This window comes from Tympanuchus pallidicinctus, unplaced genomic scaffold (assembly GCF_026119805.1).
Source record: "Tympanuchus pallidicinctus isolate F22 unplaced genomic scaffold, pur_lepc_1.0 scaffold6, whole genome shotgun sequence".
In the NCBI taxonomy this organism is placed as follows: Eukaryota; Metazoa; Chordata; class Aves; order Galliformes; family Phasianidae; genus Tympanuchus; species Tympanuchus pallidicinctus.
Window position 1 is genome coordinate 6,779,156 of NW_026294780.1, and position 24,785 is coordinate 6,803,940.

Sequence of the window (24,785 nt, forward strand, 5' to 3'; positions counted from 1 at the left end):
AATACTCACTACTGTGTCAATTCTTACAGAAAAAACGTCAGTATTACAGAAAGGAGAAACAAAACTGTATTTCAGTCTTTAGTACACAAAAAAAGATTTATTAGGTAACGAGACAAGACACTTGAAAGGTACAAAAGATAGGCAGAAAAACATTCTGAGTTAGAACAGCACTTCGTGCATGTGGCGGCTATTTAAAAAACCAAACTGAATGACTGCTCTATATGAAGTAAACACAAGTGAGATCAAGCATAAACAGCACTGTAGATAAGCATTTAGAAAGTCTTCTAACTAAGTGGAATGTTTGGTTTTCACTCCTACATAGTCTGCAATTGTGGGAGACTGCATGAAGAGGTAGCATCTTTGCCTTTCATCCCTAGAAGTGAAAGGTAACTTTGATCTGGTATCAAGTAGCAATCCATTTGGAAGTTAGGCAGCTACCTACTGCAAACACAACATCTTGCCAGACACTTCAACTCAATTTCTATGTGTAAAGTGCATATAAAAAGTGAGGTATGTTGATGACGACGCATAGTAACTTTATACAATGCCTCTTTTGTGTTAGCCCTGATCTTTGTCCTTTCTCTTACCTTCATGATCATCTGTTATTGCACAGTTCATTTAAAAATTAGAAAAATAGAATTAATTTACATAAAACAGTGTTTAAGCAAGTAAAGAATACTTATCAAGAGGAAAAAACTAAAGTACTACAAAAATATGTAAATAAAGGAAGATCAGTCATGAAACCTCACATAAGCATGATGATCCAATGATCTGTATTTTTAGAGCAGTCTAAGTTCAAGCAGACACATATGAAACTAATTTCTAATGTAAGAGGTGTTTTTGCAGCTCCTAATATAAAAACATTTTACTGCAGCAGACAAAACTGTCCATGGGTCTGGCTGTGGCAGAGCTGGCATCGATGATAACAAGAACAAAGTGTTCTGTTACACATCTCTTAAAAATAGTAGGAATGTTGTGACTACCATGCTGGTGAAATGGTTCACAACTGATATTCAGCACATGATACAGCTAATACTAGATCTCCAGATTGATATACATATAAAGATTGTGGCAAGTAAGAATATCAGTGTCTTTGATAGGTTCAAAAATTTTTTTTCAATTGCTCACTTGTATATTCAATACAAACCATGAAAATAGCAAGTTAGTTTCACACTGATAAAATACTGAGAATTGGGATTGCAAGTATGTGCAGAAAGAAAATAAAATCACAGAATTATTTGTGCAGTTGGTGACATTTCTACTTCTTGCTCATATATTAAATAGTTCTTGAGACTTTCAATATTTTCAGCTGCTACAGGATCTAAGCACCTCCCAAGTAAATTATGCCTATTCCACATTTCTATAATGATTTCAACAAGATCTTCCTGCTCTCCTTTTTCAAGAAAAGACTTTGAAAGCCTGATGATTTTGAGAGAGTTTTTCTTAATGAGCTTTTAAAAATCCCTGGTTTAAGTTAACCAGATCTTTGTGTAGTCTGGGATGTTTAAACCAGGAAATATTAAATGCACACAAAGTCCTTTCAGCTTTTCAAAGATTTTTTAAAGAGCTGAAAATGAAATGCTCTTTGTTCCAGACCCTTTGCTGGGACAGTGTAACTGAGGATTAATTTTGGCGTTAAGTTCTATCACATCTCTGACAAAATCGTCATTTCCTATGAAATCTCCAGCAATGATGTTAATACATTCTTTCTGTGGTCCTGGATACTGCTTCCTCACCCAGATTTTCAAGCATGGAAGACTCCGGAGTGTCATTGTCTTCAGTGATCCAAATGGGTGTACAAGAATGTACCTTAAATTTTCGGTGAGGTTAATCCCCGCAACGAAGAATGTTTCTGAAACAAAATATTGAAAAGTGACACATTAAATACTCCTCTGAGGAGAGCAGAGACTGCTCAGCATTGCATTCACTCAAGGTCTGGTTCACTGGGAATCATTCACATGCTGAAGAATCTTTCCGTATTGTTTCATAGAACTAGAACTGTTTCAGGGGCTGTCTTCCTTTATGCTATTGTGTGCCATACTGCTTTTTCCTCATCCTTACAGCTGTCTAAAGAAGTAAAAGCCAGCAAGTACTGGGCTCAGACAGTAGTCTCTTATGTGTGACAAGGCATTGACAGCCAGCTGGCTGTCCTGCAATGAGGAGAAAGGGCTTGTGCTCTTTTCCACATGATCCCATAGATGAAGGAGCTGCTGCAATGGTACAGCTTGTGTATATACATACACTTGTGCACATGTTTACACAACCAGGTAATACAGTGTGCAATGTTGCACTCACCCATGGGTGGGCAAGAGCACTCAGCAACGTGTAAGTGCCTAGAGCATGCAGCACGCACAACAGCCTTCTATCCCTCAATGCTACGAACTGCCAGTCAACTATTTCTGTGTGGTTTGCTTCAAGTAGCCCCGTGTGGGTACCTGGACGGCCCATCCGCTTCATGGCTTCTAGAAACTGGATGAGAGCACGAGTGGTAGTTTTGTTTCCCCACCAGTATGGGATTGCAGGCCACAGCTCACAGTGTTTCAGCACTTCCAGATCTTCTTCATACGAGACTATAACCTGGTAGCCATGCTGCCACATGGTCCGCAGAGTCGGAACCACCTAAGGGAAGTTAAGTCCGGGTTGAAGTCAGCAGGAGCTACAAGCCAACAACATCAGCACCCCCGAAGTTCAGACATCAATGTGTGAAGTTGCCTCGATAGCGAGGCACAGATTTGGTTCAAATAATGCTGCTAAATGTACATCCAGACAACCTGTTGGATGGGTTACAAACTGAGCTTTTTTTTGAGTGCATCACCCATTCTGCAAGAGGAGCTAGGAGGACAAAGGCCTACAGCCATCTACAGAAAAACACACAATGAAACAGGAATGGTTAGAGCAGCACTGCCACACAGATCCAAGTTTATCGCCAAAGCCATTCATGAGAACTCAACTGTTCAGACTCAATAAGAAAATACAAATCTTAGATGTTGATCTGACTTCTGTAAGGGGAAGAGTTTTGGAAATTGGGAAACCTCAGTCATTCTGAATTGAGAGAAGGAAAAACTCTTGGAAGAAAACCAGATTGTCTGACACAGGTCTGTTTAATTTAAATGTTTCAGTGTGAAATTAAATTTTCCAGTCCCCAAAAGTTGTCACTGGACAGAGTTGATTGGACACTAGTTTTATTTATTCATTTATTTATTTGCAAACCCAGTATTTTAACAGACATTTGGGGTTTTTGCTGTGTTGCTTATCAAGTGGAAATGGTAGCTTCATGATGTTACAATTAACTTCTCACTTAAAATAAAAACCAAAGTGGAGACACTTTAATGCAAATCTTTGAAGAGAGCCAGAATGAACATAGAAATCCCTCTTGCTTCATCCATGAAAGAGAATGTGAGCTCCAGTTAAATCAGAAAAATACCTCAAAATTAAGACATAAACAACAAAACAAGCTACAAAATCTGTGATTGACAGAGGCCTATGCTTTACTGCAGCTGCCTTTCTAAAGCTCAAACCTCTTTTAAAAAAAAAAAAAAAAAAGAAAAGAGAAAAACATCACCAGAAATGTAACATATGAGCACAGGTGCTTATTTTGCAAACAATGCAGAGATGAAACTGTAGAAATCTGACAAAGGATCTTTAAACTCAAATAATTCAGATCAAAGGCAGTTACAATTTTAAACACAATATAATGTTGTCACACCGTGGTCTGTGCCAGTACTACAGATCTCTACTTACATAAGTGCTTTGACACTTACTTTCATTTGACACCAGAGCTGCAGTCTTGAAAGACAGTAGACATTAGATGATTTTAAAACAAGTGAGCAAGTATGAGGCTATGTGATGTTAAATCTGAATTCGTGATTCTGAAAAGGTTCCTCAGCCACCTAACTTGCAAAAGTGTCACCTACAGAAATGGCAGGATACACTGTGCTGGTCACACACCCTCTGGAGATGAAAAGCATTCCTGGAGGAGGGCAATACTTGCCTTCACCCATCTCCTCTGCCCATTATCCCTCCCGCTGGAGGCAACATAGAAACATTCTTTTTCTTAGAATCACAGAATCACAGAATGGCCAGGGTTGGAAGGGACCTCAAGGATCACGAATCTCCAACCCCCTGCCACACGCAGGGCCACCAACCTCCACATTCAATACTAGACCAGGCTGCCCAGGGCCCCATCCAACCTGGCCTTGAACACCTCCAGGGACGGGGCATCCACAACCTCTGCAGCCTGTTCCAGCACTTCACCACTCTCTCTGTACAGAACTTCCCCCTGACATCCAACCTAAATCTTCCCTCCCTCAACTTCAAACCATTTCCCCTTGTCCTGCTGTTATCTACCCTTTCAAAGAGTTGATTCCCCTCCTGTCTGTAGGCTCCCTTTGGGTACTGAAAGGCTGCAGTGAGGTCACCCCACAGCCTTCTTCTCTCCAGGCTGAACAAGCCCAGCTCCCTCAGCCTGTCTTCGCAGAGGAGGTGCTGCAGTCCCCTGATCATCTTTGTGGCTCTCCTCTGGACTGTCTCCAACAGCTCTCTGTCTTTCTTGTACTGGGGGCTCCAGGCCTGGATGCAGTACTCCAGATGGGGCTTCACGAGGGCAGAGTAGAGAGGGACAATCACCTTCCCGTTCCTGTTGGCCACCCCTCTTCTCATGGAGCCCGGGATACCATTTACTTTTTGTTGCTTTTCTCCTTGTTCTTTTTTTTTTTTCCCATTTGCTTTTCTTCTTCAGTGACATGACCTCAGACTATCACCTTCCTTCAACAGACTACCAGCAACAACTTGTCCCTCTTGCAATTAATCACTTCTTTTTGTTTTGGCACTGGCCATGCGTCTGAAAACAAATTTGATCATCCTCTCCAGTCTTGCTCTGCTCAGCCACAACTTACACACTCAAGATACATGAGAAAACAATAAAATGTTTTCACTCAGGTCCTCCGTTATTCTGTTGAGGCCTGAATTATCAGAAACCACTAATTTTGCTGAGAATTGTTCTATTTTAACTCTGCCATACAAGATGCTTTGAAATGGTAATACTCAGCCCTTACTGATCCACCAGCTTCAAAGGATTAATTCAAATCGCAAACAGGGTCATCATTATCCTGCACCCTCACATCTCCAGAGAAAACCCTCTGTGCCTGCGCATCTTTGAAATGTTAATTGTTTAACTGCTAAAAGCTCCCACACCTTGTCAAGAGAGGAAGCTAAAAATCTCGGCTTCTAAAATGTAGCAGTCAAATAATTTCCAATTATTAAAATTAAAGCTTTTCTAGAGGTTTGGGTGACTGAAAGCTTATTAGGCTGCCTGGAAGCTCAGCTCTAGCTAAAGTGGAGGAAGGAAAGCCAAGGCCACTACTGTGGCCCCTCTCTGACGGCAGCTGCTGGTGTCAGCACATTCCCAAGTGGATAAGTGATGCACAGAAACCCCTGCACCAACTTGTATCCTGTTGGCAGCTGTAGCAGAGAGCTCCTGATTTGGACTGATCTACTTTCTCCCTTCTCACCTGCCACCTCTGGCAGAAATCTCATGAAGCTCAGTAAAGGCAAATGCAGTGTCCTGAGCCTGGATGGAGTAATCCCACACACCAGGACAGATTGGGGACCCATGTGCGAGTCCACTGTGTCCAGCTGGAGCTTTCCCAGTACAAAAAAAGACTCAGATGTGCTGAAGTGAATCCAGCAGCATGCAACCAAGGTGAGCAGGGGCTGGAAACTCAAATACAGGCTAAGAGCTGAGTCTGTTCAGCCTGAAGATGAATATGGACAGATCTCACTATTGTCTGCAAATACCTGATGGGTCGCTGTAAAAAAAAAAAACAGAGGCAGCCGCTCCTCAGAAATGTATGCCAAAAGAATGAAAGTGAACACTCACAAGGTGCCACAGAAAAAATTCTGATTAGATATATGACAAACAAGTTTACTGCGAGAGTGGTCAAACTGGATCAAGCTGCCTAGAAAGGCTAAGGAATCTCTACCTGCAGAGCTATCCAAGAATGGACAGGATATGGCCCAACACGGCTTTGAAGTAGGTCTGGTCTGCCAGGTGGGGTTGAATTCCAGAGTTCACTTCCACCTAAGTTATATTATTCTGATGCTATAAATACCACCAAATGACTTATAATCATTGCTGAAAAGGAAGAAAAGGCATTCGTCTGAATTCTGTCAATAGAAGAAGGTAGTCATCTCCATCTAAAACTGAAAGCCCTTGCCATAGTCTGAACTTCATTTATAACAATACTTACTCACAAAAATCTGGCAGACTAGCAGATAGCAGCTGTATCCCTACTATGGTCCTACAAATCTACACATGTGACAGTCAAATTTAATTCCCTCCTCCACACTATGCTTTATCTACTCAAATTTATTAGATAAAGACCTATCCCTGATGCAGTAAATGCTACTTTTGCTAGGAGAAAAATACAAGAAAAGCAGAAGATAAAACTCTCAACCAAACACTTCACTGTGTCTTAGTTTCAGCTGGGATGGAATTGTTTTCTTCAGAGGGTCTGGTATGATGCTACGATTTTGATTCTAGAAGAAAAACAATGTTGATAATACACCAATGTTGATAGTTACCGCCAAGCAGTGTTGCATAGAGCCAAGGCCATTTTCTCAGAAAGGCCCAAGGAGCTTGGAGGAGACAGAATTAGGACAGCTGACTTGAACTGGCCAAAAGGATATTCCATACCATATGACATCATGTGGAAGGAGTTTTGAAGGGGGAAAAAGTTCATCTCTCTTTTGGTGCTCAGGGAGCCAGCTGGCTGTTGGTCAGGGGAGTGGCGAGCAACTGCTTGTGCACCACTTGTTATATACATTCATATATAGATAGATATAGATATTCATAACTATTGTCTTTTCCCTTTTCTCTGTCTTAGTAAATAGCTGTATCTCAACTGAGTTCTACTTTTCTTTTTTCCATATTTTCTTCCCCATCCCACTGGGAAGGGGGGAGTGAGCAAATGACTGTATGGTGCTCAGCCACCTGCAGGGTTAAAAACCACAACACATTGTAATACATCATCCCTTAAAAGAAACAGAGAAAGATCTCATACTTACATTTCTTGGACACAATTTACACTGGAAAATCTGTTTTATACACTTAATAAGATGACAGTGAAGTTTCTTGGTTAATCCATCAAAATTCCTGCAGGCCAAGATAACAACTTCCTGAGGATGAGTTTCCAACCACTTTAATACTTCCCACAGAATATCCTATAAGAGAGAGTCAAGGCAACTTAGAAAATCATGCTACGCAGAGAAAAGGAAATAAAACTTTTCCATTAATGAAACCATTGACAGCTGGATAAAACCACAACCACTGTAATAAAAAAATCCACGTAGGTTTTCAGAGTATGAACATCTGGTAGCCCACAAGGTGCTTCAGAGAGAAAAGCCAGAAAAACCTACTTTCTGCAGGTTTGTGCTGATTTACTCTGGCTGTGGGCCTAGCACACTACATTTAATAGCTTTGTATTTTGGTAATACCCATCAATCTCCTTACAGGCAGATTATCAGTAAACCCACCTTCCCAATCTTCTTCAAGGACAAACACAATGTTGGTGGCAAACTGGAAAATAAGGAAAACTCTGCGCTTGCTTAAACACGACAGGATCTGTTTTCCCCATTTGTTACAGGCAATGACAACTTCTTGGAGATCACACGTAATTAGCAGAGTAGACAGGCACTACATCTAACTATCCCCTTGAACGTGCCAATCATCATGACATAAAAGGTTCAAATGATAAATACGAAACCAAGGTTTAGCCAGTCAGACTACAAACAAAAGCTGCTTTAGCTGGCTGTGCACTCCCCTGTGCCTGGCTATACAAATTTCACCAAATGCAAAGACAACGTAAGCTGGTCCACAGTGAGATAGCACAGGCAAAAGAGCAACTTCACATTACAGTCTTCATAGGATCTGACAGTACTTTAATAATGGGACACAGACTTGAGTCTTGCAGTGAAACACTTATACTTATTCCTATTCCCTCCCCCCCCCCCCCCCCCCCCAAAAAAAAAAAAAAAAAGCTTCTGTGATTTAGTAGGCTCTTAATACTTTCTTTTTAGCAACGTCTGCCTGTACTGGGGAAATATGACTGCCCCGGATAATAGCATCCTTGGACTACACAAGATAAACCCCAGAAACATAAGGCACTTGGTAGGGCATAGGTGGTAGAGAACAAGGCACAGCAGTTCCAGTTTGAGGATAAGAAACTGATCAACACCGAAACCTTAATTACAACTGCTGAAACTAGCTCAGTAACCAGCCCTGCCAACTTTCTCTAGTTCAAAGTCCTCCCATTAGGAAAACAAATAACCTATTCAGAAAACCTTGGGGAAGCATTTTCAGATGTGGATGGCCTTTGCATAAAATAAGCAGCACCATGTGTATAGCCATTCCAAAGACAAGGACAATACCTGTACAGTAACTGTTGTGTATACCATATGCACAAAGTACAGATTCATAGATGGATCGCCAGCCTTGTGGGCAATCCTAAAATCCAGATATCTCACTCCGGCCTCAAGTTGCTCCGTCACAGTTAGCACCTGGAGAGTTAAACAGAAGACAAAGGTCCTGAGAGTTTGAAAGGAGTTTGTTCCCTTAGATCAGATAACTGGAAAAGGTGTACCAAATTAGCCCTACCGTTTCCACAGCTTTCTTCTTCAAAATGGCACTGTAAGGTACGAAGTCATAACTTTAAATTATTCTACTATCTAACAAGAGGATCCTGATTTCCCTGTGGAATATACTCCAGATATAGGCTAGATTAGTTTCAGACCTCTGCATTTGTTGTCTTCTCAAAGTTAAAAGATCCATTAACCTGCGCATAAATACGCAATCTCTGTTCACAAGGCTATTTGTATGAACAAATCTTGCAAGATCAGCACCTCAGAAACTCTGTATTTATTTTATTAGATCAAAGACTTTACCATGGTTGTCTCTATGGACCTCACTCATCCTCAGTGGAAGGAAAAACAAAAATAGAAAAAAGTACTGGCTGTTGTTCTCTTCTTAGGATAAAGTCTCTTTAAAAATTTGAATTAACTCGCAAAAGTCCTACAAACAGGCCTTCTTCTGTCTTGGGTTTATCTCCATCTGGCTTTGAGAGCTACACGGGACAGGTTACAGAGCTGAGTCTGGGGCAACATGTCCGAAATGACACATCTCCTATATTTATCACTGTCCTCTTTCACTAAGAGAGGATAATCAAATCAATTTAATACATTGAAATCCTACTTTGTCTCAGTTCAACCTGCTTGCATGGACAACACTATTAGGTTTCAGAAAAAAAAATAGATTGTACTAATTTAAGTCAGATAGGATTCAACTAAAGCGAAACCAGTGTAAGGTGTTGTGCCTAATAACCAGTTTTGTTAGTGCTGGGACAGAAATTAAGACTTCTGGCAGGATGTTCACCCTGCCTAGCTCTAGACATCCACCTTTATGCTCCTGGAGGGGAATTCCATCTGAGCTGCACATGCCTTCAAGTGCTGAGGATCACAGGAGCTGCCAGCATCATCCTCCACACTGCTTGGCCTCCTCAGGGCTGGAGAAGCCAAAGGAGTGATCCATGCCCAAGACTGGCTTCCACACGGGGTGCAGAAAATGTATGGCTGTAGGTCATATGTAACCTTTGTGGCCAGAAAGTGCACCAGACTGATTAATTGCTGTGAACTGCCCTTTGGACAAATTTCTTTCTTTCTACCAACTGACTGGGAAAACTAGAAAGATTAATCCCCCTAATTAGTCACTTGGATTTGCATACTAAATCAGACAGCACAACTATTGCCTCCAAGTGCAAAAAAGAGGATGTTTTGCAAAGCAGTGCAACTCAGCACAGCTATCTCACACCTGACATCCAGGTTGAGAGCTGACGTCAGCCACTGCATAGGAAAGATACGGGCCTCCAGGCTGACACACATAACAGCCAGGGCTGGGGCTTGGCATAGGGCCATCCAGGAACGTGCGGGTCCTGCCAGCAGCAGGATGCTTCGGTCACTGCTCCACATACCAAGGGACAGAGTCACCTTCCTGCAGGGACGACCTGGCACTAAAGAGGATAGGCCTGCAGCCAGGTCTTCCCCATCTGCCAGGTCACCTCCCACTCAGCAAGCTGGGCTCCGACCAGAAAATGACTGTAATGATGTATGGAGCTTGTTTATCTCCATAAAGACCTTGTCCACCAGCAACTGGCAGGTGAGGAGGTATCTGAATTGGCATGAACTCCAAAGTTAAAAAAAAAAATGGTTCAAGAAAAGATAAGCAAGGAAGCCTAAGGATAATTATTGCCACTTCTCAATTATTCAGTTTTAAGTCACTACTAATGAACTACTCCTTCAAAAAGAACGAAAGTGAAAAGATTTCTGGTGCCTCTTTGATGACATGAAAGTCTGTTCTTCAGAAAAATCTTCAAAAGCGCTAACTTAAACTATGATCCCCAATTTCATCTTTAGCATACGTTTGTGGGGAACAGCAGGAGATAACTGCTAGCTTAAAATTCAGTTGTTTTATAAAAATGAAATAAACCTTAAGTGAAGTGTCAGACCTTCATTCTCTTAATCTTTAAAGTCCCCTCAAATGACATTTTTGCCTTTGCAGGTCGCTGAAATATTTACACAATAAAGCAGTGCAAAACAGGCACTTCACACAACAGTGACAATAAAAAGGACAAGGCTTTCTGAGTTAAGTGCAAGAAAAGAAAAGCCTTCTACTAACTTATTTTGATTAGGGTGATACTAAACGTTAATAATAACAATAAGAAAACTGTAAGGAAGATGAATTTCTACTAGTCAATTCTAAGCAACAACTTTGTGAATCCTGCCTGTCCAAGCTGAACGACTTTTCCCTACAAACGAAGATCTGGTATCCACAGCACTGGTACTTCATGACAGCTGCTGGCTGTTCTCTCATTGCCTTATGGGAGAACAGGACCACACTTTGCACTTCAGCACAACATTCAAATGTGTTCAGGCTTGAGAACATCAGACATTTACCTGTGTTATGGACCACTTCATAATAATAGGGCGTACAATGCAGGGCATACATTTATTTAAAAACTTCACCAGCTTGGATTCATTGCCACTAACAGCAGAGTTCTTATCCAAGCAGTAGGTCATAGTGTCATGACTACCTGCAGAATAGAAAAATACACAGAGAAAACATGCCATTTCTTAATGACTCAAGCACCACAATGCATGACTGCATTTCACACACACACCTGACTTTCCTCTTCGTTTACAAAACAAACATATGTTGCCTGACAGCTTATGCAGTTATGGCAGAAAGGTGAGCTCCTACAGAGCTCACTTACCTGGTCTTATTAGAGTGAAATCCACATAAAAGGATGGCACTGCAACTTTTCAGTATTTTTCATTAAAGCAGATCCCACTTAAACTACATATCACTGTTGATATCTGCCTCATACTGCATTGAAACAGCCCATTTCAATGAGTGTCTTCCACCAAAACAAGTATCTTGTTGTGAACCCTCTGTTTTTTGGGGAAATAAACAGCTCACAGAATCACCAAGGTTGGAAAAGACCTTAAAGATCATCCAGTCCAACCATCATCAATAATACTCACTAAACCATGTCCCTCAACACAAAATCCAAACGTTCCTTGAATATAGAAGAGTACAGAACAGAATATAGACAGAAGGAATGTACCAAGATCATAAGTCCAGCTGCCTGATCAACATGTCTCTTTAACACTGACAGCCATGGGGCATCAATTACCTCTCTAGAAAACCTATTCCAGTGTTTCACCACCCTTACAGTAAATAAATGCCTCCTAATGCCCAGCCTGACTCTGAAGCCTTAAATCTGAAATACTTCTTGTCATAAAGATTCATTTACATATGATACAACTTACAACACCTTCAGGACAGGCAGTCAGTGATCCTGCTAGCTTTTTCTGTTCTATTATTTCTTCTCATTTCGTAAACCATCAATAAGAACAGCTAAAAACTTGATGACCTGATTTGCTGGGATCTTTACAGGGTATCTGCAAGGAATTTGCAAATCATTTTGGTTTTTTTTTAAATCCTCTGTTGAACAAAGCAAGGTCAGTCTAAACTGGTGCCAGTGGCAATATTTCTAGTAGCCAAAGTGAAAGGACAAGATCATATCTGAAATAAAGAAAATTCTTTGAAACACTCAATAATAGAACAAGACAATAAACTGTTGTTCACCTTTTGAAATCTAGTTTATGTCTGTATTTTCCTGCTTTAAATGACCCAACCAAGGTTATCACAGATGGAGGTTGGCAATTCAATCAAAAGGACATTCAATCAAAAGAGTTTGTCTTAAAAGATGTATGAATCAAACCATCAAATATCCATGGATGAAATCCAAGTCTAAGAGAAGCGAACATGATTCCATCAATGGGTGTTGCATCTGCTGATGTCATTATCATGGATAATAACTTTTCATTTAGGTGTCTTCATGTGACATCACTAAGTTAAAATGAAGAAGGATATACCCACAATACAGCAAGTCTGATTCAAAGATAGCAAGATAGCACAAATCCAGGCAGCTTCAAAGCTTTAAACAACTCTTGTCCTGAACCTGGTGCAACACAGTGCCAACTGCTAAGAGTTGCATCTGTCTCCTTGTCATTTATTCAGAAATCACATTCTCAAGTTTCTTGTATACCTTGTTATCTTCTCTATCTGAAATGAGCCCAGTCATCTCATAACCCTTAGGTTATGACACGTTTATCATGCCCTAATGGCCGGAGGGCAAGGCTGCCTTCTGTGGGGAGATGAGTAAGCTCCTGTTTCCGAATTGGATTTCCTTCAGACATCGCTCCCTCTGAAAACCTGCTAGAGCTGTCTTGACCTCGTTGGTCTTGTTTTGTTCTATTCTGATCTGGGCTAGACCAGTTTAGTAGGTCAGCTGGAGAAGAAGCTTTCTTCCAAGCTACATGAGCTGCAGTGCACAGTAAAATCATCCAGTAGTGTTTGTTGAAATTGACTTGTCTTAGAATTAAAGAATAACCTGAGTTGGAAGGAATCCACAGGGATCAGCAACTCCAACTCCTAGCTACACATAGAACCAGCCAAAATTCAAACCCTATGTCTCACAGTGTTGTCTAAATGCTTCTTGAACTCTGGCAGCTTGGGGCCAGGACCACTGCCCTGCAGAGCCTGTTCCAATGTCCAACTACCCTCTCAGTGAAGAAACTTCTCTTAATACCCAGCTCGATACTCTCTGACACAGCTCCATCATTCTTTCATTCTTTTCTTCTTGCCTGTCCACTGTGAAAACAACAAACATTCACAAGAATACCAAGATCACTGTTAGGAGAAGAGTCAAGAAGTCAAAAGCACACATCGAGTTCTCAGCATTTTTAGCAAGAAACACCACTGTGAAAGCCCTTTAGAAGTAACATGGTTCCTTTCATATCAAGGAACACTGATTTTTTAATGATTTTTGCAAGAGGAACAATATATTAAAAATAAAAAAAAAAAAAAAAAAGAATTACTTATCTTCTATCATAAGACAGATACTTATTTTCTTATCTTGTTGCTCTACCTCCTGGTTGCCTCCTATCATGGAGTGACAGCTTCAGTAGACAAAGAAAGAGCAACTGATATAATCTACCTGGACTTCTACAAGACCTTTGATAGGTTTCACATAACATTTTTTGTTTCTAAAGTGGAAAGACAAGAATTTGAAGGGTAGACTATTCAACAGAGAACGAATTATTTGAATGGTCGTGATCAGAGGGCCGCGGTCAAAGACTCTGTCCAGGTGGATGTCAGTAATAAGCTATGTCCCCCAGGGGTCTGCACTGGGACTGATGCTCTTCAAGATTTATATCAACAATCAGGACAGTGGGATCAAGCACACCCTCAGCAAGTTTACTGACATCAACTTGAGTGGTGCGGTTAATAGATCAGAAAAAAGAGATGCCAACCAAGGAGACCTGGACAGACTTGAAAAATAGGCCCACAAGAACCTAACGAGGTTCAACAAGGCCAAGCACTGCACTTAGGTTAGTGCAATCCCAGGTACGATAGAGACTGGGAGAAGAACAGAAGAACTGGAGAGCAGCCCCTTGGAGAATGGCTTACAGTGGTGGACAAAAAGCTGCATATGAGACAGTAATGTGTGCTTGTAGCTCAGAAGGGCAACTGTATTTGGGACTGCATCAGAAGACTGATGGCCAGCAGAGAAAGGGCAGACATTGTCCCACTCTACTCTGCCTTTTTTAGACCCCATTTGCAGCTCTGTGTTCAGGCCTGGGGCCCCAGCACAAGAAAAACACGGAAGTGTTGGAGTGGGTCAAGAGAAGGGCCACAAAGATGATCAGAGGGCTGATTCACCTCTCCTATGAAGACAGGCTGAAGCACAAATCTTGTTCAGTCTGGAGAAGAAAAAGCTCCCAGGGGACCTCACTGTGGCTTTCTAGCACTTCAAAGGAGCTTATAACAAGGAGGAAGACTGACTTTTCACATAAGCAGATAATGATCGGACCAAGGAATGGATTTAAACTAGAAGAGGGAAAAATTTTATTAGATACTAGGAAGAAATTTTCACTCAGAGCATGGTGAGGCGCTGGCACAGCTGCCCAGAGAAACTGTGGTGCCCCATCCCTTCAGCACCCATGTTGGATAAGGTGGTTGGATGGGGCCCTGGGCAGCCTGAGCTGGAGGGGGAGCAGCCCTGCCTACAGCAAAGCACTCAAGAGCTAACAGTCCTCCAGCCAACAGCCTTCCCTCAAGCCAGTGAAAGCAGGTTCTCCCAAAATCTCTTTAGACAGAATGAGGAAAAAAAAATCTGTTCAAGACAGCAGAGAGCAATGACCAAAAAATAATAATATTTTTTTAAAAAAGCTTTTTTAATGAGCAAGTCTGATTGTAGCGCCAATGAAGATACCAGCTATAATGCAACTATATTTATCCATAATTGGATACATCTAGTTTTCAGAAACAGGGACCAGCAGCTATGCAGTAAAGTCCTTATCTACATTAACAAAAACAAATACATTAATTCCAAGTCCCCACCCTCCTTCCTTCTTCTCTTTTTTTTTTTATCCCTCCCATAACTTCCCAGCCTCTTTCAAACAGTGCAAAGAAACAATAAGCTGAAATGTTGTCTCCTTTTGGAGTCATTTTAATTAGAAAAAAAGTGTTAATAACACATTAGAAGATTCCACCGTAGCCAAACTAAAGAAATGCTCAGATTATTAACACTAATCTGACATGATGATGCATACACATCCTGCACATCTTGATGCTACAGAAGTCCCTTCCCTTAAGATCTTCTCCCTCCCCTCTAAGAAAACCTCCAAAATACTCCCCCTGGCACTTCTGCCTGCCACAGACCCAAATGGAAAAAAAAAACAAAAAACAAAAACACCCTTCATGAAATAAAACAAGCAGGATGTTCCAGTGCTTAAATGACATGACTTAAAAAACAGCACAGAACAAAAGTTAATCTTTACCTGGAAGAGATAAGTTAAAGAGGGGAGTATCCCAAAGCTTTTCTGGTAATTTTGACATCCACTGAGCATTTTCATGGCACACATGAATGGAGGTTTGCCAAGGGCCTTCCATCAGTACTGTCCTATGACTTCATAGACTGTCCTGGGAGGGAAAAAAAAAAAAAGAAAGAAAAAAAAAAAGAATAAGATTCGTTAAATTATTTCACAATGCCATCGGACCTGTGCAGAACACATTTATTCCTGCTATAAAACAACAAGCTTTCAAAAAGGTCACGAGCTTTGCAGTCACAAAACTCACTGCTTTAGACGACACTCTCCCAGTGTGATGCCACAGGTACATTCTGGCTTCAAGCTGGCAAACCAACCAACTGGAAGAAGAATGGAGCCAAAGCAAACAAGGCTCTGATGGTGTGGAAAAATGATTATCTACGGAGGCTACTACAAATCATGAGAGGCAGCCCATTTCCAGTGAGAAAAAATGTCTACTTCCTGAATCCTTGACAGAAGGAGGACTGAGTCTGCTGCCCACAGGGCCCTAGGGATCACAAAGCACCACACCAGCTGCCAGACCAATGCCTTTATGACAAGTCCTCATTTTTTCTATTGGACAATGGATTTTCAATTCAAGATGAGTCTTGGGGTCAAAGGGGAAAACTTCCATCTTCTTATTCTGTTTTGAGAAGATCTCTTGACGTTTGTTCTTATCATCCCTATAGAGCCCATGATTACGAGAACTTCAGCTGGTCAGACTTTCCAGAAAGCTACTCTGGAACTGTTCCTCTTGAACATGGATCTCTCCAGGATCTTCTGAAAAGTTTGCAATGGTCAGGAGTGCCAGCAGATGAACTCCAGCTGAGAAATCATATTAACCCTCACTTGAGCACAGTAGAATTAATCTGCTTATTTTTCACTTTGTGTTCTCTTGAACAATGCAAAACATGAAGACAAGCTTCCTGTGTCATTTTTTCTTTTCTTTATAAGATGTTGCTTAAAGTTCAGGTGATGTTTGTAAAGATAAAAGCCTTCCTTTGTTTCACTCATTTCAAGGGTCTTTCTTACCCAGCTAGGTAGTGGAACACTTTTTAGATCACGGCACAGTGACTACCTGTGATAACATCCCACCTTCCTTTTCCCTTCTTTCTTAAAAAGTTGGCACTGTGAACATTTCCTTCTTTTCTGCTGCAGATGCAGCAGTCAGATAAATACCATGCAGCTTTTGTGCTGTGCCAGCCTTCCTGACTTATCTTTATTCCTTCTTGACATATCTCTGCATATTCATTCCTGAGATTGCTTCTCCCCAGCATATTCTTCATGTTGTCTGGGGTTGGTTCTTCAGGATTTACAAGTGAGCAATGCTATTTTTATGAAGAACTCGTGGTTTCCTTAAACATTGTGCAATAATTTTTTTCAGCAGCCACGTGAGGTCATCTGGAAGGTAATGTCAGCAATTACATCACTGAGTTCCATGTACACATCACCTATAACAGACACAATCTGCTTTTACATCTGATGATGCGTGTAGCATTGCTCACCCAGCCAGCTGCACAGTTGATGAGGCCTTGGATCAGTCCAACCGAGTTCCTGCAGCCGAGCTCAGATACTGACAATATCACGGCGTTGGAGGGAAAAGCCCAGTGATATTGCTCTAGCATCCTACATGTAATCTGGGATTTTTCCCTTTGGCTCACCTAGCCTTTGTTTTCTACTAACCTTTCAATGAGCCAAGCTTACTAAAGGCTAGAAACCAGTGCTTATCAACAGTTCTCAGCAGAGGTTTTTTGCCATGTTCACTCCCTATGGAAGCTGACCATTGGCCTCCAGATGGCACCAGCTGCTGCCGCTACCCTGACCATGGTGGGACAACAAGCCCTCTTGGGCTTGGGGAAGCCAGCGGGGAGCAGAAATAGCAACACTGAGCTAATGAAAAGAGATCAAACCAGGTTTTGGCTGTGTTCCTGCAGAACACAAGCCCTAGATGCTCATATCACTACCTCCTAACTCACCTCATGGTTAGGATGCAGCATGTCCTTTAAGGCAAAACCAAGGCTCGCCTGGAAGACTGAAGCTGCAACAGCTAGCTACCGCTTTTCATAAGTAAATCTCGAACTCCGCAAAGGACAGCAGTGCCTTTATTCCCACCTCCCCGCCCAAGAACTTGACAGAGAAGCCATCCTCTGCACACTGCTGCCACGACGAACCACCCTCAATCCCCACGAGCTCCCTCCCGCTTTCTAACGCAGCTTAATTACAACGCGAGGATTCTGCCTGGACGCAGACAACAAACAAGCAGTAAGGCTGAAATACGCCAAGAGCTTCGGGTGGCATCGCCACGGGATGCCCCCAGCACGGCAGAGGTGTGCCAGGGACCCGACGGCCAAACGCTGCAAAATGCCGCCAGGTAAACGAGATTGGCGAACGTCGGATGACATAATTAAAGCATTGGCTGCAGCCTAACCGGGAGCAAACCAACGCCACGGTAATTACGCGAGAGATTTTCATGTGAATTACACTGATTGCAACGACGAGGACTGAATTCCCAGGTGGAAAGGAGGAAAACAAAACCGAAAAACACCGCACGGCGTTACAGCACCCTCTACTTGCACCCTGCCATCTCACCGCGGGCAGCCAGACTCCCCCTCCCTCTCCGCTCCCGCCTTACCCACCCGGAGCAGCCGCCTCGCCTCCATCCCAGCTCCTCGGGGCACCCTGGCAGGACCCAAAGGGGAAGAGGCCCGACCCCACCCCTCCCGGCTCCGGGCGGCCGGTTTGGGAAGGTGCCGGGGCGGGAGGAGCCAGTCCGAGCGCCGGTGGGACGCTCAGCGGGCTGAGAGCGTACTGCTGCAGGAGGGAAGGAGCGCCTGCGGACAGCCTTCAACCGCCCTGCAGCTGCACTGGAAACCTACCAGCTCCAAAATAGTTCGAACGTGTATGAGTAGTACGTTAACTGCCTGCTTTGTCCAACAGGCAAAAGAACGAACAAAGAGAACAAAGTCTTTCTCTACTGTAGGACAGATTTCCAAATGGGTCACCAGCTGCTGTGCTGGGCCTCTTAATGCAAGGGTATCTTTTCCAGGTGTTTCTTTTCCACCATCTCATTTTGGTCGAGCAAACCTTGCAGTGGCGACAGCAGCCAGACTGGGTTGACGTTTCAGTTGAGCAAGCCAAACCCTTGGTGAGTCCCACGGCAGCACAGCTGCTGAGGATTCACAGCAGTGTCACAGCTCACACTGTTGCACATTGATAAGTCTCTTCTGCAGATACAGAATAGGCCTGTGACTGGTTGTGAAGCTAAGCACAAAAAGAGCACCAAGAGGGATGAAAAAGAGCAACAGAGAGGGTAATCAAACGCTGTTTAAATGCTGGGAGGATTTGCCCCAGTATGACAGAAAATGGCTGAGAACAGTTACAGGACAACTATTGTCATGCTGTTTGTGAGTTAAAAGAAATGGGAATGTATTTCAAATAGGAAAAGTTAAGAGGAAAAAAAACCCAAACCTCAATCCTTCATTAGAAACTTATGACTGTGAAGGTTTGACAAGAGAGTAACCAGGTAGCCTCTGGATGCTATCATGATGGAAAAATGTAAAGCACTTGTGAAGCAAACTTGGGTGAAGTTGTCAGGATTATCTGGGAAAATATGGCTATGGAGAGGGAAATTTAAAAGCTATTTTTATGTTGATTTGATGCAAACAGCAGAAAACAAAGAAAGAACCATGGAACTGAAATCCCAAAACATTTTATTCTGCAAGCATAAGAACAAGACTTCAAGCTGTAATGATATGAAGTCTCTGCTGATCCACATGAAAAGAACTCTTGCAGGTCTCACCTCAGTGGAAAAAGCCCTCTCTAACCCATACCCTTTCAAGCCTGAGTTTGGGTCTCAGTTTTTCTTAAGTTGCTCTGGAATTACTGGAAATGTCAGCACAGTGACTCATGTTTTAACCCCTAGACCAGAAACTCACTAGGGGGATTTAGGAAGCCAGTAAAAGGAGGAATGACAGGAAATTAATCAGCAAACAATTAAGCCCTGAATAAGCACATCTCCCAAGGAAGGGTCAAGGCAAGGATAGCCTTCAGCAATATTTGCAGATTTCAAGATGAAGAACATGGGGGAGGTGAAAGCCCAGGGTTTCTCACCACAGTTGCAGAATAAGCGTCTGCATTTAAAAGCCTGACAGTGGAGCATGGAAATACAGGGCAAAGAACCTCTTACCCAGAAGGAGCTTTTGAAGCATTCAGAAATGAAAAGGTTTAAAGCTGGTAGCATTTGAGAGCATCAAAAACAGGCAGATACACAGGCTTCGGCACTGTATCTTGACAAAAATGCGGATCTAATTTGTAGCTGTGGATCAGAGTGAAACATTTCTGCTTTGTTAGTTAGAGTGACACCAGACTGAGAAGCTTAAGCTGGACTTTACGCATTTCTTCAGACCTGGCTGCCCAAAATACATTGCACTCAGCCTGAGAGAAACCAGTCAGTGTTTCAGATGACTTTCAGGTTTGTTAGGTTTTTTAAAATGTTTTCAACACTGGGGATATTGCATGAGATTTTTTTTCTTCCCTCCCTGTTTTGTTTTGTTTTTTAATTATTATTATTACTATTTTCAGCCATTACACATCACCTTTCCCCTATGCTGTAACATACAGAAATGTCACCAAGCATTTCAACAGCTTTAGCCAACATTTGAGGTGTTTGTTTGTTCTGCGGACATTCGCAACACCCCAGCAATGTGTTTGTTCCTGCTCTAACTGACTGATAAATCCTCTAATCTTTCACCCAGTTTCTGTCCTCAGGAACAAACAGGTAGCTTAATATTTCAGAGAGGAGGCTGTGTAGCAGCAGTTGCAATGACTCCTGAGAGCAGAGGAAACTGTGAGGAGGTGGCCTGCAAGAACAGCAAGGCTTACAACAGCAGGGCCTACAACAACAGCAAAGCTTGCAACTACAGTGGGACCAACAACAGCAGCACTCAGGGCAGTCACAAGGCCTGGGCTCTAGGGCAAAAAATCAAGCCAGGCCTGCCCAGAGTTGGTTTTTGGTTCTCCGTTCTTGTTTTGGGACTTTCTGTTGCTGTGTTGACTCTGACCTTGCAGTACTGTGTCACATAGTCGTAGTCAAGAAATTCAGCTAATTCGGAGAATTAGAGAATCAAGGGTAAATCTGCAGGAAAAGGATCAAGATGGTCAGGTTAGTTCAGGTTGCCTCATCTTCTAGCTTCTAGTTGTATGAAAATTGCACCAGTCACTTTGTGACACCAAGCTCGCAAGAGTCCTGCAGCTGAAGTTAGGTATGCTGGACAAGGAAAGATAAAATGGCACAGGAATCATGAGGAACTACTGGTTCTTGTTGTCTTTCAAATAGGTAATTGGTTTTGTCTGTTGGACCACTGGATCTGGAGACCACAGAAGACCAACTAGCATGTGAAAGAACAAGAAAGATGCTCATGATGTCATAGAAGAAAAGGTTGGAGGAGGGGATAAGGAAATCTCTCTCATCAGATTTAGAGGGTAAGATAGGAGCTAGAAGAGAATCAGGCATTTTTGTTAAATGTATTCCCTATGTGGTGAGAACCCATTTACCTAGAAACTAGGGGGACAGTGAAAATATTGAATTCCTGTCTGCTAAAAGGGATTCCAGTTACAGGAAGTGAAAAAGGGAAACCTGCTCCTTCCATTCCCCTCTTTTCTAAGCTTTTTTTCCTAGTCCTTTTCCTGGATTATCCTTCAAAATTATGTGGATACAGCCAATCTGGGCTGTGGCAACTATTTTCTCACCACGCTCCCTATTCTACATTAATCCCTTTTCTTGTTTTTCTTTTTTTTTTTTTCTTTTCCTTTTTCTTTTTCTTTTTTTTTAATAGTTGGAAAAGGTCAGAAACAATCTTCTTCTATGACAGTCTGATCCCGCTGCAGAAGCTGAATCAGCAACTTAGAGCAACATCTTTCCTACAGGATGGCATGATGTGCAGCAGCCCAGGCAGGAAGGGAGCTGTGGCATTACTGTGCCCTGCCCATATCTGTCCTGTGTGCAGCTCCAAACCTGGTGTCAGTCAGCTGGGAGAAGTGGCAAGGACTCCTTCAACTTAAATCCATCACTGTGGCAAAATTGAGCGAGTAAGCCTTATGTCCTCCAACAATTTGATCAACATCAGACCTTCTTCCTGTTATCAGCTGTGAAAACCATGCCTCTGCATCCTAAGGGATAATTTCCAGTACCTTTGATACTGGACAAAGGCTGAAGCTAAGGGTGTCTGGATCTTTAAGACAACCAGGCCTAATTCCTGTGGATTTCATGCAGGTTAAACCTTGATGGTTTTGGTCTCATAATGAATCTTTGGGGAATAACTCCAAATATTGTCTAAAAGTTTGTTCCTGTTCCTCACCCCCACCCCCTTAATGTCATGCATTACTGATTAGCATTGCCAGTCCCTGTAACCACAGACTGCCCTGGAATAAGATCTTTCACTCATGAAGTGACTTCCCTACCAACAGAATAATAAAGGTCAGATGAACTGGGTGCTCTGTGCAAAAGCAGCCCTCCTCCATGCCCTGCAAAATCACATCTGTTGCATTTATGTAGGTAAACTTGTTGTTCAAGTTTGGTCTCAGCATGCATATCATATGCATCTGGCCATATAGGCAAAAGCATACAAGAATGGACATCCAGGACAGTGCAGACACGATCTGTAGTGACCTGCAGTAGAGGCTGATTCTCCAACAGAACATCACTCTGCAAATGGTACAAGTCATCTGAGGCAGAGGCTAGAGGTACAGAGCTACTGGTAGCTGAGCTCAAGATGTCAGTCTGGGTCAAACACTGCTAACAATAAAGGCTAAGATCTGCAACAGGAAAACATGATGTATTAAGCGGTTCTAAAAGGGCCAAGTGACCTAACAAAATACTTTGTCCTTTATTACATTTTTTTCCTTTATTACAGAATAACAAAACATGACAGTGACAGTGCAGTAATTTATAGTACAGATAAACTACTGAATTTATATTACTGTGTCTTCTTTTTCTGTTACCATGGCCTAAAAATAGCCATCTACTGGTAGATTGCTTTCCATAGGTACTTGCTGAAAGCTAATATCAGGAATGCAGAGCTGAAAAATTGCACAAGATACACACGTGCTGCAGCTACAGGTAAATCCCACTCTTGCATACTCTGGATAACAACTCTGCTAGAAGTGTATGTACAGACATTCTTGTTAGCACTTCCCACCCGCAGCCAAGTCTGTGGTATGCTTTATTTTGCCTAAGTTTATCCATCACTATCCAGAAATACACTCAGTAATGGCTCACCTCTCCCAAACTTTCTAAGAATAATAAGTACTCTTCAAGTTGTCATATGGCATTCCTATTAGGGGATGTTACTAGCACAGCATACAGAATGCAGTGCCATCTGGCCACAAAAACAGATTTACCAAGCCTCAAAATACAACATTAACAAACCACCTCCTATTAAAGGCAGTGGCAAAAAGCCACCACCATGCACTGGGAGCTCAACATCTGCTTGAGCTCTGCTGTTTGTGTTTGTGTTTAACAAGAGAAACAAGAAGGTACAGAGGAGCTGTTCTAGCTAAGACCAAAGCCAACCTGACAATCATTTTTTCAATTGGATTCAAGGTGCACTAAAACTTTTCTAACTACTCCATGCCCTGGTAGGACTTTGCACATCTCCCTACGAGCAAAATCATCCATTGGCTGTTATAAACAAATCGTGTCCTACACAAGTCTTGGCAATTGGCTTTTCCAAGGATTATGATCTTTCTGCCAAGTTTTGCTGTCTAAACAAAGTTAATTTTTCTTACAGTTGTGTGTCTCCATAACTGTGCCGCCTGCACTGATTGTGGCAATGGCAACTAAGCAATTTACAGTAATAAAGTAACGAAGTGCATTTACAGGAGAGTATTAGTGCATTTATTGCAGTACACGTGTTAGAAGCTGCAGGGAGCAAGGACATCTGTGGCAAGTTGAAATGCAAGTTTTTCCTGTTCCTTGGTTACACATGAAGAACATGATGGCACACTCAACTGTGTGCTGCTGAGCCTATTAACTCTTTGTGACTGAAAAGCTATGCTATAGGGATGAGAGAAGTTCATTCCATTTGTGGGTGAGATCACAACCACCAGCTACAAATTCACATTGCTACAAATGTACTTGAAGCATTTCCAGTCATGAAATGGTCTTAGGATCTTCTTATAGGGACCCCTGGCGTGGACAAAACTTGGTATCAGGCTACAGAGTTAGACCCTTATTTTCAGTCTCTCCCCCATACGGAAGCAAAGCTCAAAAGAAATTATCTCCGTAACCTGGTTACCAGCCCAGGAGAAGTTAACACAAAGCCAAACAGTTGGTGACAGAAAAAAAACTAGTTAGCTATCTTGATTTTTTAAAATTTTTTTTGGAGGAAATAAGATTTTTGAAATCACATTATCCTGTATCTCTCCTGAATTTTTTTTAAACCCAGTACATTTTAAATCAGAAAATAAGTTCAACCAAAATTATCTGTGCAAAATAGACCTTGCTGGACTAACCTGAGGTTTAGATTAGGTATCCTTTTAGCAAGTGAGGTACATGCAACCACATTGTCATCCAACTCTCCTCCTACCATATCTTCACTTTTATCCCAGAAAGTTCTGAATACAAGCTAACTTCCCTTGAAAATCTTCAGAAAGCAAAGAAAGCTCCTAGCATGCCATTCGTGTAGCTGAGATCAAATCAGCTCAACTTCTTTCTTGATTCTGCAAGAGGAGTTTGAGCAGGCCCTCTAATTTGGACGACAGAGAGAAAAGAACCTATAATCCAGGACAGGGGCAGCTGAAGGCATTGAAAGCTTTTTATCTAAGGTAGAAAGTATGAGAAATTTTAAATATATCGCTCACTGTGACACTGTCAAATAGGCAGGCAAAGAAGATGCCACCACACTGTAGTGAAATAAAGATGAGATTCAGCAGTTAGAGACAAAATGAGTGGCTAAAAATGAAACATGGCTCTGCTGACTCCACATCCTTATTTTCCAATCAAGCAGGCTGCTGGGAAGGAAACATGCTGCTGCCACGTTCCTACCGCTTGAAAGTACATAATAAAATCATTACTTAGAGCTATGCCATTATAGCAGGGCTAAACAAAAGGGGGAAAGTGTTCATAGAATAATGAAGATTGTTCTGAGAAAATATCCATAAGCCATCAAAATACACGAAACCTGCTCACTCTGAAGTCCCGAACTTCCTCATGTTTAAAATTGAAGTGAACATAAAATCCCCCAAATGATTTCAGGCTTGTAGCTGTTAGCACGAGACTGAGAAGTGCAGTTCCCTTTTCT

The 24,785-nt window shown here is 42.1% G+C and overlaps 1 protein-coding gene across 5 annotated transcripts; it reads right to left on the reverse strand.

The window, feature by feature from the left end:
- Positions 1 to 77: 77 nt before the first annotated feature.
- Positions 78 to 24,785, reverse strand: PLCXD1 (phosphatidylinositol specific phospholipase C X domain containing 1). 5 transcript variants are annotated; one of them, XM_052664850.1, is made up of 7 exons: positions 24,674 to 24,785; positions 15,460 to 15,601; positions 11,005 to 11,141; positions 8,428 to 8,556; positions 7,066 to 7,221; positions 2,436 to 2,619; positions 78 to 1,852 (listed from the first exon to the last, which is right to left on the reverse strand). In XM_052664850.1, exons 2-7 carry the CDS (start codon positions 15,569 to 15,571, stop codon positions 1,560 to 1,562), a joined length of 1,011 nt encoding a protein of 336 aa, XP_052520810.1. In that variant the 5' UTR covers positions 15,572 to 15,601; positions 24,674 to 24,785; the 3' UTR covers positions 78 to 1,559. The 5 variants fall into 5 exon arrangements, with proteins under 5 accessions (XP_052520810.1, XP_052520808.1, XP_052520809.1 ...); XM_052664848.1 differs by lacking the exon at positions 24,674 to 24,785 and adding an exon at positions 18,123 to 18,253; XM_052664849.1 differs by lacking the exon at positions 24,674 to 24,785 and adding an exon at positions 18,119 to 18,253.